General features: G+C 41.9%; 1 protein-coding gene across 9 annotated transcripts in view; it reads left to right on the forward strand.

Annotated features, from left to right (window-relative positions):
* PTCHD1 (patched domain containing 1) overlaps positions 1-17,206 on the forward strand; it is a 115,024-nt gene that overhangs the window by 14,425 nt on the left and 83,393 nt on the right. The window contains exon 3 of one of the 9 annotated variants that reach the window (XM_063392953.1): positions 110-9,318. The exons of 7 other annotated variants lie outside the window; for them this stretch is intronic. In XM_063392953.1, the coding sequence (XP_063249023.1) occupies positions 110-114 (5 nt within the window). In that variant the 3' untranslated portion in view covers positions 115-9,318. Of the gene's footprint in view, positions 1-109; positions 9,319-17,206 lie in introns of those variants that run through there. One more of the 9 variants, XM_063392952.1, reaches the window with a different exon arrangement.

Below are 17,206 nucleotides of genomic sequence, written 5' to 3' on the forward strand. Positions count from 1 at the left end.
TCCTGTGCCAGCAGAGATATATTTATCTCCCTGGGTTTTGTACCACCCCCACTCACTGTGGAGTACGGAGTGGTTTCAGTTTGTTTGGTTTTGTTTTGTTTTCCTCCAGGGTAGGAAAGGGGAGGACAAAAGTGTGGTGATCTCACTCCCAACCCAAAGTCAGAGCCCTCTCCTGCTGGCACCAGGGCTTTTGTGGGAATTCTGCATATTGTACCCAAAGAGGCAGAAGGACTTCACAATATACAAAACGAGAGCTCTGGAGAGTTCACAGCCTTTTTGTTTGTGTTTGGTTCATAACCAGTGTGAAAAGCTTTGTGCGCTGTAGGTGTTTAATATGTCCTTGTTCATGCCATTATTCATTTGTAGAGAATAATACATGCATTGATTTGATCACAGCTTCCCCAGCTGAAAATCAGTGCTCAGTAATACTTCAGGTTTCAAGTGTAAGAGTGTCTCCACTGACTTAGTCACATCATGGAGTGATATGACACGTTTTGAGCACAGCTATTTTTATACCCAGCACTGGATTCCTGTGCCGTGCTGGTACCGTAGTGCTGCTGCACTGTGGTATTGTTGCACTTTAATTAAAGACTATGCTTCAGTGCATCACACTACCAGTTAACACACAGAATATATTCAGTGACAAACAGAATTCAGCTACATTACATCGGCTGTCATTTTCAGATGACATCCATGAAAATTAAACTTCATTGTAATCTAGAGGAAATGCAGCACAAGAAAGTCAGAGTCAAAAGAAGGGTATCTTTCTGACCTGAGTCTCTGGTCTCTTTGCTGTGTTTTTGTGCCTGTTCATGTATTATAAAATTCAATTCCTCAAACTAAGTCGTGTATATTGTGTTACTTTAGATAGGAGGGGATTTTCAGATGTGTTACAAGAGTAGCAGAAAAGCAGTCTAAAGTCCAGGCGTATGAAGTGAAAGTACATGAGGAAACTGACTCAAAAATATAAAATACTAGCTTTGTTTTAGGGATCAAATGTCTGCTCACTAGGACAACCTTTCAGATGTTTAATTTACTAGTAGTGACAATGCTGAGACTTGAAATCCTCAAAGACTTACAGATAACTATGAAAAGTTTCACGTCCATTTTAGTGTTCCTTTAAGTGCCAAGTTGTACAGTCAAGTCTGCTTTTCCTTTTTTTTTTCCTGATTTTTTTTTTTTGTCTTGCTTGGTTGAAGTGTTCCGCTCTTAAAAGGGCAGCTCAGCTCCCACTGTGAACAAGTCAAGATAAAGCAGCCAAGTTCGTGTAAATCTTGCCTGCTTCCCCAACTGTATAAAATCTCCCACGGGATGGGAATATCAACAGGTGAACAGAAGGCACCAACAGCATTCTGGAGTTTTTAATGAGAACTGTTTTATACTGGCAGATAGCTAGAAAGGCAGGTTGGCCTTGGTTTTTTTTTTCCTAAAGTACAACAAAAATTCCAGCATGCATTTTGAAATGTATTTCATACCTAGATGTTGTCTTGCTTGTAAAGGATGTTTTAAGTCAAGGCAGCTGAAGGCTGCAGACACCAAGAGCCCTCCATTATAGCCCGCTGAACTGCTTCCACTTAATTTCAGTGACCATCAGATTAGATCATAGATTAACTGACCTTTAGAAAGCTAAAGGATTTCTGGCTAACGATGTAGCCCTGTATCTATTACTCATAATCTCATGGCTAAAAGCAGAAATGAGATAGAAAAAATGATTACACCGGACACATTGCAGGCACAACCCCTTTACTGGTATACATCATTAATGAAGTTTCCCTGGTTTATAGCAGCTGAGGATTTTTAACTTTTCATCAGCGTTGCGGAGGCGGGGGGACACTCTCCAGACATCATTTGACACAGGATGAGATTACATCTTTCATAACAGATAGTTTTCATCATGCACTTTGTCTTCTCCTTGGACCACTTCCTCCTGTGTTCCACTGCACAACCACTACAGCATTTGCATCCTGTCTAACCTGAGTTCCCTTTCAGCAGCTTAGCTGTCCTCCTTATTTATCCACTGCATCTGGAAAATATTTTTTTTCTTTTTCTTTGCATTTTTGGTACCACACTCACTTGCCCAGTCTTCTTTTCATTCCAGCTTTCCTCAGACTATGTTTACCAGACTTCCAGCAGTCTTCTTACTTTTGACCATTTCACATCTTTCGTGGGGTGTGGTGTCTAAATCCAGGCACAGGATTCAGACTGAGGCTTTCAGCAGCACATAGAGTAGGAGGATGATTTTTCACATCTTGCATATGGCACGGCTGTTCATACATCGCCATATGTCATTCATTCTTTTCTCAGCAGTATGAAATGGTTGGCATTTGGTTGGTGGTACATGGTAATTCACAGATCCTTCGTGTCATTTTCTACTCTGTTTTCACAGTCATTTATTCCAAACAACACGTAGAAGTTTGCCCTTGTCCTTGCTGAATTACAGCTTGTTTATCTTACACCATTTCTCCTCAATAAGTTTATCTGGAGACCATCACTGTCTCAAAGATGTATTAGCTGGTCAGCACTGTTTTGCAATTATCAACCTTTTCATATTTTCAAGAATTGCTTTCTGAATAGATTGTCCAGTCACAAGCCCATTCTAAAAATATAGGCAGTATGTCTGGAAAATAGTCTGATCAAAGTGCTTTGTAATACTTCTTTCATTCATCCTGTTTTCTTTGACATCCCTTATTCATCAGCCATTTCCAAGAACAAACAAGCTACAGTGAAGGGTACCAGCCTCTGTAGATGTTGAATCCTCAGCTTTTGCATCAACAGGAAATTTTAAAAGTTACTAAATTACCATGACTTACCAATTACAGTCTTAAGCTCAGGCTGTGTAAGTGTAGGCAGGAATACCTTTCGCCTACTCCACCTGTTAAATATGACATGCCAGTTTAAACACTTCATACTTTGTTTTTTATCATGGTAGGTTATTCTAATTTATTTTTCTTTTTAATTAAGGCAGATTACTGTAACCCATCTTACAAAAGATGACTCCACATGGTTTGAGTATGTCACTACTGTGACGATTTTTATGGTGGGGCAGGTTTCTTTTTCGCCGTCCCTGCTTTCTAACTCAATTGCAAAAACTGAAGCCAGGAGAAATGTTGCCACAGACCCTCTTTACTCTTTTAGATACTAAAATACCCCTTTTTAATACTGAAAGAGTGAAGGTTCCCTTTGGTGCCTGGAGGCCCAGCTGTGAGAGGCTGTGGCTGGGGCTGGCCTGAACCCCACCGAGGGGTGGGGTGAGGCAGCAGAGGGCAGGCTGGCTGCAGCCACTCCTCTCTCTAGGATACCTTGTCAAGTCAAACTGGGAGCTGTCCTTCTTTAGCTACAGGTTAATACAGGTACTTCTAATCTGAAAGTGAAGCCTAAAACCTGGGAAAATTTGCAGGCTGCCACAATTCGTCTGGACGTAGTATGAATTAGCATATGTCTCTGAGGTTTTTTAGAACTGCCATCCACATCTATCAGTGTGCAAACAAGTAATGTAAGGACAAGTTTGCTGACACGTCTAGTTCTTGTGGAATACTTTGCTGAATTAGGGCTGTTCATTTTTGACCATAGGAACCAAAAGAATAAATTCTACAACTGGGTTGGATTTAAAAGAGCTGATTTATAGTGTCAGCTGAAAAACAGAATTAAAATTCTGGTTTCCTATTGCCTTTTTCATTAAAAACTACAGATGTTTGGTCTGGCATAGATGCTAATGTATCCATCTTAAGCTTCCCTTACACATTAAATGCTGTTTAAAAACTTCCAAACCTTTAAAAAGACTGTTTTCCTCAAAAAATCACAGTGTTACCAAACAAATCATTGGACAACAAACAGCACCTGTCTGAACAAGTTTTACGCAGGACTTTATTTTCCTCCCAGGGGCAGAGTGGAACCTAGGCACTCAAAAGAAAATTGCAACATAGCCCTTTGCACTGCAAACTAGCAATGTGTTTGCTGTTCCTCCAGAAAGGAGCACAGCTTACTCGGGGAGAAGTGGCTGTCTTCAGCTGCCAAGTTCGTGAAAAGCATCGGCTGTGCGAAGCCGCGGTGGAACGCCAGGCGCTGCCAGATATGGGCAGGGACGCAGGGCCAGCTCCCAGAGCTTATATTTAGCCTCCAGTGCTGGCAGGGGAAAACCAGGTAGAAGTTATGAGAGTGGCTTGAGCTTGTAGCACACTGTAAAAGGAAATGGTAGCAAGCCGTGTGTGAAACTGGGCAAAAACAGGGACAAATTAAAACCCATTCTTGCAACTTCCATCGCAGCCTGCCCTGCAGCGTGCCCCTTCTGGGAGGAGAGAAAGGAAAAGCAGCCAACAGAGAGGTCCAGGGTGGGATGAGTGGGAAGGAGCAGGTGGAAATGTCAGACAGGGCCCAGGCAGGGTCCTCCTGAAGTTCAGTCCCAAGTGGAGGAAAGTCAGGGGGAGAAGGACACCCATACGGGGCTGCGTCTGGCAGGAGGAAGCACAGGAGCAGGGGAGGTGCAGAGCACTTTGGGTGGTACCTGGAGGAACCAGGGCTCATAGTGGCACCTTACAGATGCAGAGAAGTTCCAGTCACTTCTTGGAAACACAGATTTGTTGGACACACACCTTCCACATGGCTTGCCTGGGGGAGAGCTGTGCTGATGGCAGAGTGAGCTGGAATACCTGTACAGGGACTTTAAAAATACAAAAAGTTGGAGCATCATAGATGGGATCTGAGGTCAGAAACCTCAGCTGGGAAAGTTGGGAAGTTGGGAAAGATGGTTGGAAGGAAAAGGTGACAGAAGAACAGGGGAGGTCAACGTGTTTGATGATAGGAGTAAAAAGCGCAGGAGGGGAAGTGAGAGGACTGCTGAAATTAGAGACCACAAAGGCAACTAAACCAAGCAGGGCAGCTGACAACCAGCACAAAAACCTGAGGGTGCTCAGGCCAGTACTCACCAGTACATGGGGCTCACTGGTGCTGTGCCTCAGTGCCAGTAAGGCACCTGCCCTGGCTGCTGCTTAGTGCTCTGGAAGAACGTGCTGGTAGGGAGTTGCAACATGTGCCAAATTTATACACCCAAAAAGCATTCATTATCCTCCCTATCAAGCATCCAAGTGTTTGCTATGTTCAGTAAAGCTGAAGAGTCAACATTGGTTACATATAGAGATTTTCAAAGAGAGAGAAGCAGCCCCTCCACAGGTCTCCCCAGTGCCCTTCAGTCCACACAGAGGTAACACATACCCCCAAATATTTGACCTTGTATGGTATTTTTCCACTGATTTTCCTGGTGAGAGTTAATAAAAATGTGAAGCTTACTGAGTCTGGTTTTTTATTCCCCAGCTAAGCTTTCTCAGTCTACCTGTCCAACTCTGCTGTCTTTTTGTGCTGGAAAGAAGCATGTCCTCCCTCAGCTGGCTGCCCCCACGTCTCTTTCTCTCATCTCATCCATCTCTTTTGCAATATCTGGCAGCCTTCTCCGGTAGGTCCCACCCATCTTCCTGCTCCAGGCCCTGGCATCTGCTTCCTAATGCCTGCACAACTCTCAGCATCTTTTGGTCTCCCTAAGCTTCCTTCATCTTTTCTGCTGTTTTTCACATTCCTGTCAGTGTGTCCCTTCTGCCATTTTGGTTTGGTTTATTTAAATTTCTCCTCTCTCATCCTTCCCTCTCCTCAGCCATAGCTGGGCCCATTGCTCCCACCATTTTTCCTGTATTCTTCCAACAACTTCCTTGGCTCTCAGATAGATCCCCACTATACCCTGCAGTTGTATCTCAGCTGCTTCTGATTTCCCAGTGATTTCCACTATTCATCCTTTCCTTTTTTGATACTGCCAAAGCACTCCAAGAGTGCCCTGGAAGTACACTTGGTTTTTTGTCACTCCATCTGCTCAGCTTCCCCAGTTCAACCCTGCATAGCTCAGTTACAGTCCCAAATCATTTCTGTGGTTTGTTCCTTTCATCCCTCTTCTAAGAAATGAATAAAATTATCTGGTTTTATCTACCCTGAACAGAATCCCAGGCATGTCACTTTCCTCATCATGCTTCTTTCTTCTCCCTTTTCTGTCCTCAGTCCCTCAGTCTTTTATGACATCCCTAAGCAGCCATGCATCTTCTGCAGTCTTTCAAGCATCACATGGCATTTCTGCTCCTCATGTGGAAGAGGGAGCAAGAGCAGAAGTAGGTTCCCAGACCACCCCTCCTCACTCAGTGTACTAATTAGTCCTCTCACCAAAGTCAGCACTTTGCACCCAAAGTGGAGGTGATTAATCACCTCATTCTACTGCTTGTCTTCCTCACTCCAGCTTTCCTCCTGAAGGATGATGTCTGAAGCCCCTTAGGGAACCCAAACACAGAAGCCACTATTGTAGGGGAAGGAAACAGACTTGAAACAAATGGTGGCAGACTGTTTTAGACACCAGCCCTTTCCAGTGCAAAAGCAGCAGGCAGAGCTTGCAGCTGGCACACATGACCCACAGCCAACACGGTGTCCAAGTTCCCCCTTCACCACCACAAAGCCCAGTGAGATCCTGCACACGTACATGCTTCTTGGCTTCAGAGGACTGCTGATGACTCAGATAATTTACAATGTTTTTGGAAGACAGGAGCTGTATCCATAGGAAGTCGGTCCAGAGAACATCTTAATATTGAAGCCAAGTGCTGTACAGTTATTTCCTCTTCATTTTTGGTGCTGCAACAGACACTTATGAAAAGTATATTACAGGTGGTGCAGCATGTTCAATGAGCATTCATTTATGCAAAGAGTAACAGAAAGCTGTTACACTTTTTCTGTCTGCACTGTTTAACTGCAGGGAACTCAGTGCATGGAAGGGCTCAATGGAGGGCTTTGTCAGAGGTGCCCCAAACAGTCACAGGTACCAAGAGTTTGGCACTGACATCCTGACTTTGCGCAAGTAGGGAAGTCCCTCAAGAGAAACTTTCACATATATGAGAATATACTCATGTTCAGAGGTTAAAGAAATGAATCCTCTCACTATCTCTACGTATACATGTAGGATGTGTGTATGTGTATGTATACATATATACATATACATATATATACACACATACATACATTCATATCCATATGCATATATATATATATATACATATAGGTTTGTGGTGCACTTTAGATACTGGGCCTGGGTGGTCAATGAAGACCTGGAGAATGTCAACAGGAACTGTTGTGACTTCATTTAGGTCTGCTGTGAGAGACATGGTGCACGTTGTGGGCTTCAAATAAATTACACCCCCCAAATAGGCATTAGCCTAGAGGTTTGTGTGCAGAGAGGGGCCCAATCATTTTCAGGTCATGAAACCTTTGGTGGAGAATCCAGAGGTGGATTAAATAAATTGGAATAAGTATGGATGCTTTGTGAAAAGTCCAAGTTGAGTTCCAAACTTGTATTTTTTTTTATCAGTAAAAATAGTAGTTTGGATGTGCTTTAACTGAATTTTTGCAACTTTCTGAACATTGTGTTTCACATATGGTTGATCTATATATTATGAGTAAGAGTAGTGACAAACATCACTAAAACACGAGGATTTAAGTGTATGCCTGAGATGTTGCGGTTGTAGCTTTCTTGCCAGAAAAGGAGAAATTTGAAGTGTGGTAAACAAATCTATATTCTACTGGCCCATGTTCCACTTGGACAGCACTCCTAGAAGCAAATGATATTTTAACTTGTGGCTTTCAAAATTTAAAGCAGATTTAAAACATGTTTGCCCTAAATGTACTCACTGTGTCTTACTCCATCTTCAGGAGGTTTGCTGTGTGTCACTTGGCTGTTCTGTAACATGGTAAACATTAACCTAGCACGGGTAAATGCAGGAGGCTCTCTCTTTTAAGTTCTTCTTTTACACAGCCTGCATAAAATCTGTCCAAAGTCACTTAGTGATGAAAATCAGTTTTCAGTTTGGTCTGCTGATACGAGTCATAACATGTCATATGTGAGATGAGTTTCTTAACAGACTAACTCCACATGTGACCACCTCCTTGGCTAGTGAGGCTGGAGCTACGTGCACCACGGGGAAATTCATCTTGCCAGCTACACCTGTCATTCCTTTACTGTCCTGGCATGGCACTCTCCCATGCTGTACAGCCCCCCTGGTGCACAGGATGTCCTGGCTCCCCACACCCTGGGGTCCCCACACACCCTGGGGTCTGCACCCCATGCCAGCAGCAGTAGCGAGCAGAGCCCTGCCCTCCTCCTCTCATCATCCTCCATGCCGCTTTCTCCCTCCCTCTTCAAATAACAGCTTACACAGGGCACTCTGCTTCCTGGGGGATTTTCTGGTGTTCCTGAGCTAAAGAGGATGAAGAGACGTTCCTGGGAGGACACTGGGGCAGGGAGACCCTTAGGAGGCAGACAGTCAGGAGCTCCCTGCTGTTTGCTCCAGAAGCACAGACTTGCATATATGGCACAGGTTTGACTCGGATGCTTTCGATTCAGATCTGCAAAAGGTCTGGGGAGTCAGTAGATGAGCAAGTCTTGCAGGCATAAATATTCCAGCAGCTGAAACCAAATTTTACTAACATGCAGCTCCTCCTGTTGCACTGAAAGGAATATGACTTTTAACTTTTGCCAGGTCTTTTGTGAAAACAGAGGAAAGCAAGTGACACATTTAAACAGAGCTGGCAGCCTGCTATTTAAATGCCAAAACAACCCTTTACTGATTTTTAAGTGGAATTAAATGTTCTCTTTATATATAAAAGTAGATTTTGAACTATAACTTAGTTTGATTATCAAAACACAAGAGCCACTCAAGTATTCTCTCAAATGTATCTGTTTTTAAAATGTGTTGATATGACATTCTTGCTATCACTGTAACAACAAAATCTCAAATATTACATTGTTTCAAAAGTAAAAAAGGATGATACAAGAAAAACATCCATCATTCTCCCAAAACCTAAATCAGTAATGTTGTTTTATTGAAATCAATGGGTCTATTCAGGATTAACCATGTAAGTGCCAAATTGCATGTATAATCAGTATAATAGGAGGCTGTTAATTTAAACAGAATTTGGTATATTTTGAAAAAATATTTTCAAAAAGCAATATTAAATAGTAAGATTTTTTTATTAGCAAATAGCTCTAAAATACATATACTCCAAAAATAAAAAGTGGTGAACCATGTTACCACCATTGATTAGGGATTGTGGTGAAGTCTAGGACTATGAATACTAAGGCATTGTTTAATTCTACTTAATTAAAATACTTCTCATTCTCTTTGTTTCTTTTCCTCTTATACAGATAGAAAAATTACAGAATGTGTATGTGTGTATTGTATATGTGTATGTATTTCTTCAAAGCTAGAGATTTATATGTAGAATGATTTGCATTTCAATAGTAACCTGTCATCATGGTTTATTTTTATATATATGTGTGTATATATATATATATGATATGTGATCATGGTTTTAAAATTAGCTTGTGACTTGTACCATTTTCTAAAACATTAGCTTGTTGTTTGTTTGCCATGATAAAAAATAGTACTGGGGAGTTTATAGTTGGCATGCATCCAAGCATTGCTGGCTGTGTCCCCACAATTTAGGGTGAGACCAAGGGGTTGATTTCATTTTGTACGGACTGCGTTGTGCAAATGTGTACTTTTTAGTATAGGTCAGAAAGGGCTACACCTGACCAAAACAGACTGTTTCACAGGAGAGCAGAGAGTTGATTGAGTGCTCCATTTCCAAAAGCTCAGCTTAAAAATGTAGGATATTAGGGCAGATATTCATTGCCAGAAGACTGGGATCTAAACATCTTTGGTGCAGCAGATCCGTACGAGTCTGATGAGGAACCTAGTCCCCTTTTGTGACAGGGAGTGCTGCACAAGACCTGAATAAGGCCTCAACCCTGTGCTGGACTTCCAGACACACCCCATTTTCCTGACCCTGCACTGAGCAATTGGAGTGCAGGCTTAATGGCCCGGAGAGTCTTTCAGCAGGATCTACGTGTGCTGGTTTGAAAGTGAAAACCAGTGAGACTCCAAGTCAGAAATACAATTTAATAGAGAGAGAACAAACAACAAGAAAAAGAAAAAATAAAGTAAGATAAATGCAATAGTACAAAGGAACACTGACAGAGTTAGAATGCAAACCTGACACCCTGTTGGTCAGGGTGTTGGAAGCAGCCTGAAGTAAGTCCTCCTGGAGTAACAGATGTGGCTCTGTTGAAGTGGAGATGATCCTCAAGAAAGGGGCTAGTTGTCCTCTGGGAATCCAGTGGAAACAGGCTCCCTTGGTGTTTGGGATTGCTGGTTTATCCCGGTGGAAAGGCTCTGGCTCCTCCCACTGGGTGGAGCATCTCCCAATGGAATGAGCTGATGTTATCAGTCATGTGAGAGGCCTTAAATGGCTCATTCACAGGGGATGTCCCTCGGAGGAGGATGGGTGCAGGAAGAGATAAGAAGGCACTGCCTGATCTGGTGTTATCAGGTGTCCCATTAACAGAAGGCATCCCTCTCTTCCCCCCCTAGAGTTACAAGAGATAAGGAACAATATCTCCCAACTGACTTCAACAGATGAAAATAGAATACACATTTTTGGTTACATTTGTCAACCCAAGACACTACAACTGAAAATGTCCTTGTGGTCTCCCCGTGTGAGGCACTGAGCACCAGCTGAAGACATCTTCTCTGCACGCACCACCCCGGGCAGCGAGTGCTGCACGGGGACACTCGCTCTTCACGGTGCGCTTCTGTGGGCACCGCCGCCCACAGCTGTGAAACACAGCAGATTCTGAGAGCATATTATTAAACATTTTGGTCTCTCTTATTCTGTTGCCAAGTAGATACAGCACAAAACACAACTCTCTTTCCAGGGAGTGAGGCAGATTTTTATCTGGTGTGCATGCACCAAGATACTGTGGTTTTGAAGCTGGTAATAAGTTGAGGAATACTTGGGCAGGCGTGGGGCTTTCTGACTGGGATGGCCAGTGCTGTTGTAAACACAGTTGGAGAGATCAGCCTGACACTTGAGGGTGAATGGCTAATAATCAAATGTAAAGCAAAAGCAGAGATAGATCAAATGGTTTCATGCCTAATACCTAACAGGCTCACCTAATTCAGTATGTTTCTCTATTGGGAAGATCCCAAGTCAGATGTTAGTACCTGCAGCCATAGTACATCTTAGGTGATAATATATGTAAAACTTAGGAGCCTTTAAAACAATAATTGCAAATACTGAATCTACCTAACAGTACTGTTACCACGTTCTTGAGGTATGTTGTCATATCCATAATGCAGTTTCAGTACTGACAGGAGTGTGACAGGAGGCAAATAAAGCACTACAATATGTACAGCCTATGCTTATACCGGTACATCCCATCCCATGTTGCTCTTTGTGTGTCCTGAATCCATGTGCCATGCCTGCATACAGCATTCAGGCTTACTTAGCCTTTGAACCTGTGCTTGGAGTTATGAAATGAGGTCAGGCTGTGCTTATGTGGCTGGGACTTCAATCACTTTGCCACAGAGGATGCATTTAACACTGCTCAGCTGCCCACAGCCTGCAGTCCCCTAGTCAGAAGTCCCCTGAGGTGAGCATTGCTGCCTGGAAACACAGTTGTTTAGATGAGTACCTTACAGGATGTTAGTATCCTCTAGGATTTTACTCTACACTGTGAACTGGGCTCCCACAGACAGGCAAGTGTAGGAAAAGCAAGTAGGATTCACAGTGCATTTTCTCAGCTCAGCACAAATGTTTGGGACAGACAAGTCTGCGCTGTGGGATGTTCAGCAAAACACACCCTCCTTCAGGTCTGACATTCATGCAGCAAAACTGGAGTATTGCACCATTTATGGACCACAAAGTTGGACATTGCTTAGGGTTTGTTACAACAGCATGCTAGTGATGGTATAGCTGGTCAGCTCAACCCTTGCTGGTAAATTCTTATCCACCCAGTGAAAATTGTTGTATAAATTAGGCTTGGTGCTGATTCTGTCTGCATGCTGAAGGATCTCATTTAGCTGTAGTATTTTATTATTTTAGTGAGAACAGGGTATGAAACCAGATGTTTGCTTCAGCTGGATGCAAATATTCTTGCTCTGCCTGTCCCATTCAGTAGCAGTTTGAGCCTGCTGTATGTTCTGGGCTGAAATTGTGCCTGCTGGGAGAGGCCACGTGAGGATGGTCGGGTATTTAGTCAACAACTGGTGGATTGCAACTCCTGTGACAAAGGGAGTCCGGATTAGCGGTTTCACTTGGCTTGTCAGAAGATAGGAGCTGATGAGATCACTGATCTAGCTGGAAAAAAATATGTCAGCAGGGGGAAATTATCTCAGCCTCTTTGTTGACATTACTGTGGAAAGCAGTCCTGGAGTTGAGCAGTGTACATTGTTATTTTTAATTCTGTCAGCCAGGAAGATTCATTGCACCTTCATTATATCATATGTTATTGCAGGTACTGTTTTGGAAAGGGCAATTCCTGTGATACGATTCTGATCTCCTATGTACTATTTTTGAACAAGAGCAGTTCTTGAGACCTTGCCTGCATTGGCAGCAAGCTGGGATATGAATTTACAGCATCCTAGCTATTTTGTGTTAATTCATCTGGTGTTTGTCTCTGAGGATGGTGTTTCACTCTACTTGAAACATGAATCAAGCTGTGCTTCACAGATATCCACAAAGAAAGCTGGTGCAACATAGTCTGCCCTCTGTACATTCACACACTTCTTCACAGGACACTAAATTCCTCTTGCAGACAAGTGCTCCAATTCAGTGGGGTGATTTCAAGCTTAAATCAACCTGAATGGGACAACAGTGGTCCAGCTGAAGTGATAGTGTTACAGGGATGCAGCCATTACACTGCAAGCAAAAACCTTAAATCAAAATCCACACTTAACCTCAGAAATTCCATCAGAGCATGCTTCCACTTCAAATTTTCACCCACCCAGTTTACAAGGCTCCCGTATATCCCACCATAAGTCATTACCCATTTCAGACAGTCTTTTCTGCCATCAGCATCAGGAAAAGATTTTGTTTCAAAAGTAACCTTCGAAAAAAAAAAAGACGACTTTCTGATCCCCACCACATTCCTTTAGTTCCAGTGTAGAATAAAACAGGTGAATTAGTAGCCATATGGGAGCAGAAAACTTCAGTAGGAGAGGGGAAGTAATGCCTGAGAAGGGAGAAACCCCATAGCCCAGCTTTGCAGCTAGTGAAGTGTGCTCCCCCTGGAAGATGGTTTGATGCTTTATTGGTATTAATTGTGGCAGTGTTAATTGTGGCAGTTAATGGGCACCATACATCCTGGTGCAGCACTCAGCCTCCCTGAGGGGCAGATCTGTTGTTATTAGTGTTTTGTGTGCCTCTGCATTAAAATAGGATTAATACAATCTTAATACCCCTGAAATGCAACCTTCCACACAGAAGGCTGAAACATCAAACCTGTAAGTGATGTTTCACTCAGAGATTTTACTCAAGTGTCAAACACATACAACCTTCAAAACAATAAGGACAAAAAAAGATGAGACCCACAGTGTACTATTATTCTCTACTTTCATAGATGGGTAAAAGTGCAAAAAGAAGAACCAAAAACGTCTTTCTCAGTCATTCCTCTTAATGTCTCTCCTCCAAATTTCTCTATTTGGATATCCAAGCCTCATCTCACCACAGTAAGATCAAAACTTCACATGATTTTAGTGCAAAATTGAACATACCCCTCACTTGTTTTACAAAAGCAGGCAGCAGCCCTTGTTCCAGGTAAGCAGTTAAGCCAAGCAAACAGAGAACTGGTTTGTGACTCCAGTGAGCAGAAGGTCACTTTGCTGTCCTCTCACAGGCTCTAGGGCTGCTTAAATCTCTTCTCCTCCCTCTGCTTTGGTCTCGCAGTCAGGAGCAGAGCCAACACTAAGCCTGGGCTGCCCGTGCCAATTCATGAAGCCCCTTGCTTGAACAACCACTGAGCAGGGGAAAAGATGCGTTTCTTTTTTCTGGTTTGGAAATGGTACTAAAAAGAACCATTTCAGTGCCTGCAGATAAGTAGTATTTTAAAATGAGTTAAATTATTTGATACTTTTAAGGAAGAGAAAATTTTGCTTTCGTTTTCACAACATGCTACAAGTGCTTTTTTTCTGAGGTATGCTCTGCATTGATTTTGCAGAGCATGTGTAATTGCAAGACTTGTTTCTGAAGGAGGCAAATTAAACTTTTTATAACATTTTCAGGCTACTCATAAAAGTGCTGTATTTAAGCTAAACCTAATTTATTTGGTTTATTGGTAGTATTATTATTATTACCAGGTTCTAAAATTAAAGGTAGTCAATCTCAGGCTGAAAAACCTGTGAGATCCTCAGCATAAACAGTAATTTCCTTCTTCATTTTCTTTGGCTACAAAAGTCAGAATGTCTGTTCTCAGTCCTCTAACACATGGTAGGAGTATCTCCTAAATGCAAAGTAGCAGAAAAAGAATAAGAAAAAAAAACGTTTGATTCCCATTTTGTCCAATACTTCTCCTATCCCTTTAACATTTTCCTTTGACCCTGAACCTCTTTTTCTTTAAAAACTCCCATCTTTCTGTTAGCTCATGATTGTACAGCCTGACTGTAGGGCACGACCGGTGAATCATAACAGCAAATGTCAGCAGGAAAAGATCTCCAGTAGCCCATTAGCTGTTCGAGTTCATGTTCATTATTTACTGAATGACCGTGAGTAATGAACAAGTTGCTCTAAATGATTGCAGATTTGTGGCTAAATCTCTATTAAAAAGGGAAAATCAGTTGAAGCAATTACAGAATTTATTTACAAGGAAAAAATTGCCTTCATCGCATTAATATTACATGGCATAGATGTAGCAACAGTGAGAGAAATAGAGGTGCAAATTGATTAGGGATACAAAAAATGAAACTCTGAAATGACAGAAAAGTAAAAGAAATTCTCTCAAAATGCCTCAATGGAGATATCTGCCCTAGTCTTTGTGGGTTAGACTTATATGAACATCAGCAAGTTGAAGTGTTGGAGATTGTCACCTAAGTTGTGTTTACAGTCACTATTTAGAGAGTTAAATTAGGTTAGGTAAATCCCATCCTAGTTAAATACAGCTGATCTTCTGACTACCAAGTCTAATTTGTGCTTGAGTTTGGGCCTAATTTTTTTCTCGGAGGAAATTGGATCAGGTCAGGAGTGCCACTGGTGCAAAAAGTCTACAACTTTGACATTTAGGCATGTCCTCCTACATGTAAATGCTAATTCTGTAGCTATTGAAGAAATGGACAGAGAAATCACAAACTGTAGAACTGAAGGAAAATACCAGCTCCTAGTACACAGATTGTGTAGCAAACAACAAAAGGAACCTATCCTAAAATAGGAGAGTATCCAAATATTTTTCTCTTGACTTTGTAGAGCACATGTGGTGACGCCTCTTCATGCATTTACTTGAGCAGTTCTCTAAATCAGATTCCATGTTAGGGTAGTCGTGAAGATTATGTAAGAGCAAATTGTGGTTCTATCTTTCCTGCTTAAAGAAGGAATGTGGTATCAGAAGTCATGTTATCAAGCATTATCCAAAGCCTTATACCAGTTAAAACGTCATCTTCAGCATCACATTTAACTAGCTCCAATTTCCTTCTCTCATTGCAGAGTCAAAGGTTCTCTAAATTAATATGGCTATTTGAGCATTTTTAGGCAAGAGCCTATTCATGCTGATTTTTTTTTTTTTTTTACAAAAACATGCTATAGCTAATGCTCATGATGGAAGTAATTTGCAATATTCAATGACCTCATTTTATTCTGTTTTGCTCACTCAATGCTAATACGTATGATGCCATGTGAAATTCGCAGACAAGCCTGTCTGCAGGACTCATGGGAGCCATAAATGGATTAAACCTCTCACTCCCGACTTTGGCAAGTGATCAGTTACATTTAAATAAAGGTCAGTCTGTCTTTACAAAGAACACACTGAAAGCAAGCTTAATAGCTTTCCCTACTGAGCCTAGAACATAACTATTTGAAGCATAATTAGCAACAGGGTGCCAGTCACTGATTGTGCTTTTTGCTTCATTTTATGTCTGGGGAGTTCCAGTATTCCCCATTAGCTTTAAGAGGGGGCACAGTGCTAGTTATCAAATTGACAGTCTTGACCTGGCCTCTGAAAGCAGCTGTAAAACGTTGTTGGGGAAAATTAAGATGAATGCCAAAGCCAGGTCTGTAATACTGCTACAAATTGGACATTTGAGGTCCATGCCACGACTCTAAATAACAAAATAGGTAAAATATCTGATATACATGAGAATGTGGACTTCATTACACTAAACAGCAGGTGATAAGGAGATACACCAGCTGTCCTATTGTCTCAACTTACGAGCTCTGCATTGTGACTTCTTTATAAAGTACTCCATACCTGTTCTTTTCAGCAGAACAGGGTGACCAGCTCTGCCATCTGTCAAAACACAGATTTCAGGAAGGGTGAAGTGAATCAGCAACAACTGCCCCTATAGTAAAAGGTGCTGACCACAAAATGGTTATTTTGTCATGTTAATTAAATACTTAGCCTGTACAAGGCATTTAAGAATAAACATGGTTATAGACTCACAGCATCATAGAATGGTTTTAGCTGGAAGAGACCTTCAAGATCGGTGAGTTCCAACATCCCTTATATATATTGTGGGGTTCCAGTTCTTCAAAACACCTCATTTGCTTGGGGTTTCTTGACTTGTATTTATAGCCCTTATACTAAAAGTGAAAATTGTCTGCAGAGCTGATACAGCAATTTTGGTACCCTGCAGACAGCCTGAAATTCTTAGAGAGATCTGTGAATTACCTTGACCTTCCTGAGGGGAGCATCAGCTTCAAAAGTTCAGTGATTGCACTTCAGTGTTATCAGAGCTAATTTAGCACTGATCATTTTATCTAGTACTATCAGAGAGGATGGGTAAAAGCAAAACACATGGACTGACTTTTGGGAATTGCAGGAGATAATCCAAGAGCAGACCAGAGAAGCAGACAAGTGACAGCAAAATCAGCAAACTAATAAGGAGGAGGAGGAATTAAAGGCACCAGAGAGGCTGGGATTATATGAAAAGGATCACTTAAGTAAAGATGAACATTATAATGAATTATTATAAGAAAATATTACCATCTCACATTTTAGGTGTGATACAAAGACTGTATTCTCTTTGTCTCTGTGTAAATCGTCAAACTACGTTTACCTCAGCACCTCTCACCTGGTAAATGGTCAATGGTTGCATTCCCAGCCCAGGTTCACTACCAGAGAACACATTTGTGTTCTCCAAATGCATCT

Source organism: Prinia subflava, chromosome 3 (genome assembly GCF_021018805.1).
Source record: "Prinia subflava isolate CZ2003 ecotype Zambia chromosome 3, Cam_Psub_1.2, whole genome shotgun sequence".
Classification (NCBI taxonomy): Eukaryota; Metazoa; Chordata; class Aves; order Passeriformes; family Cisticolidae; genus Prinia; species Prinia subflava.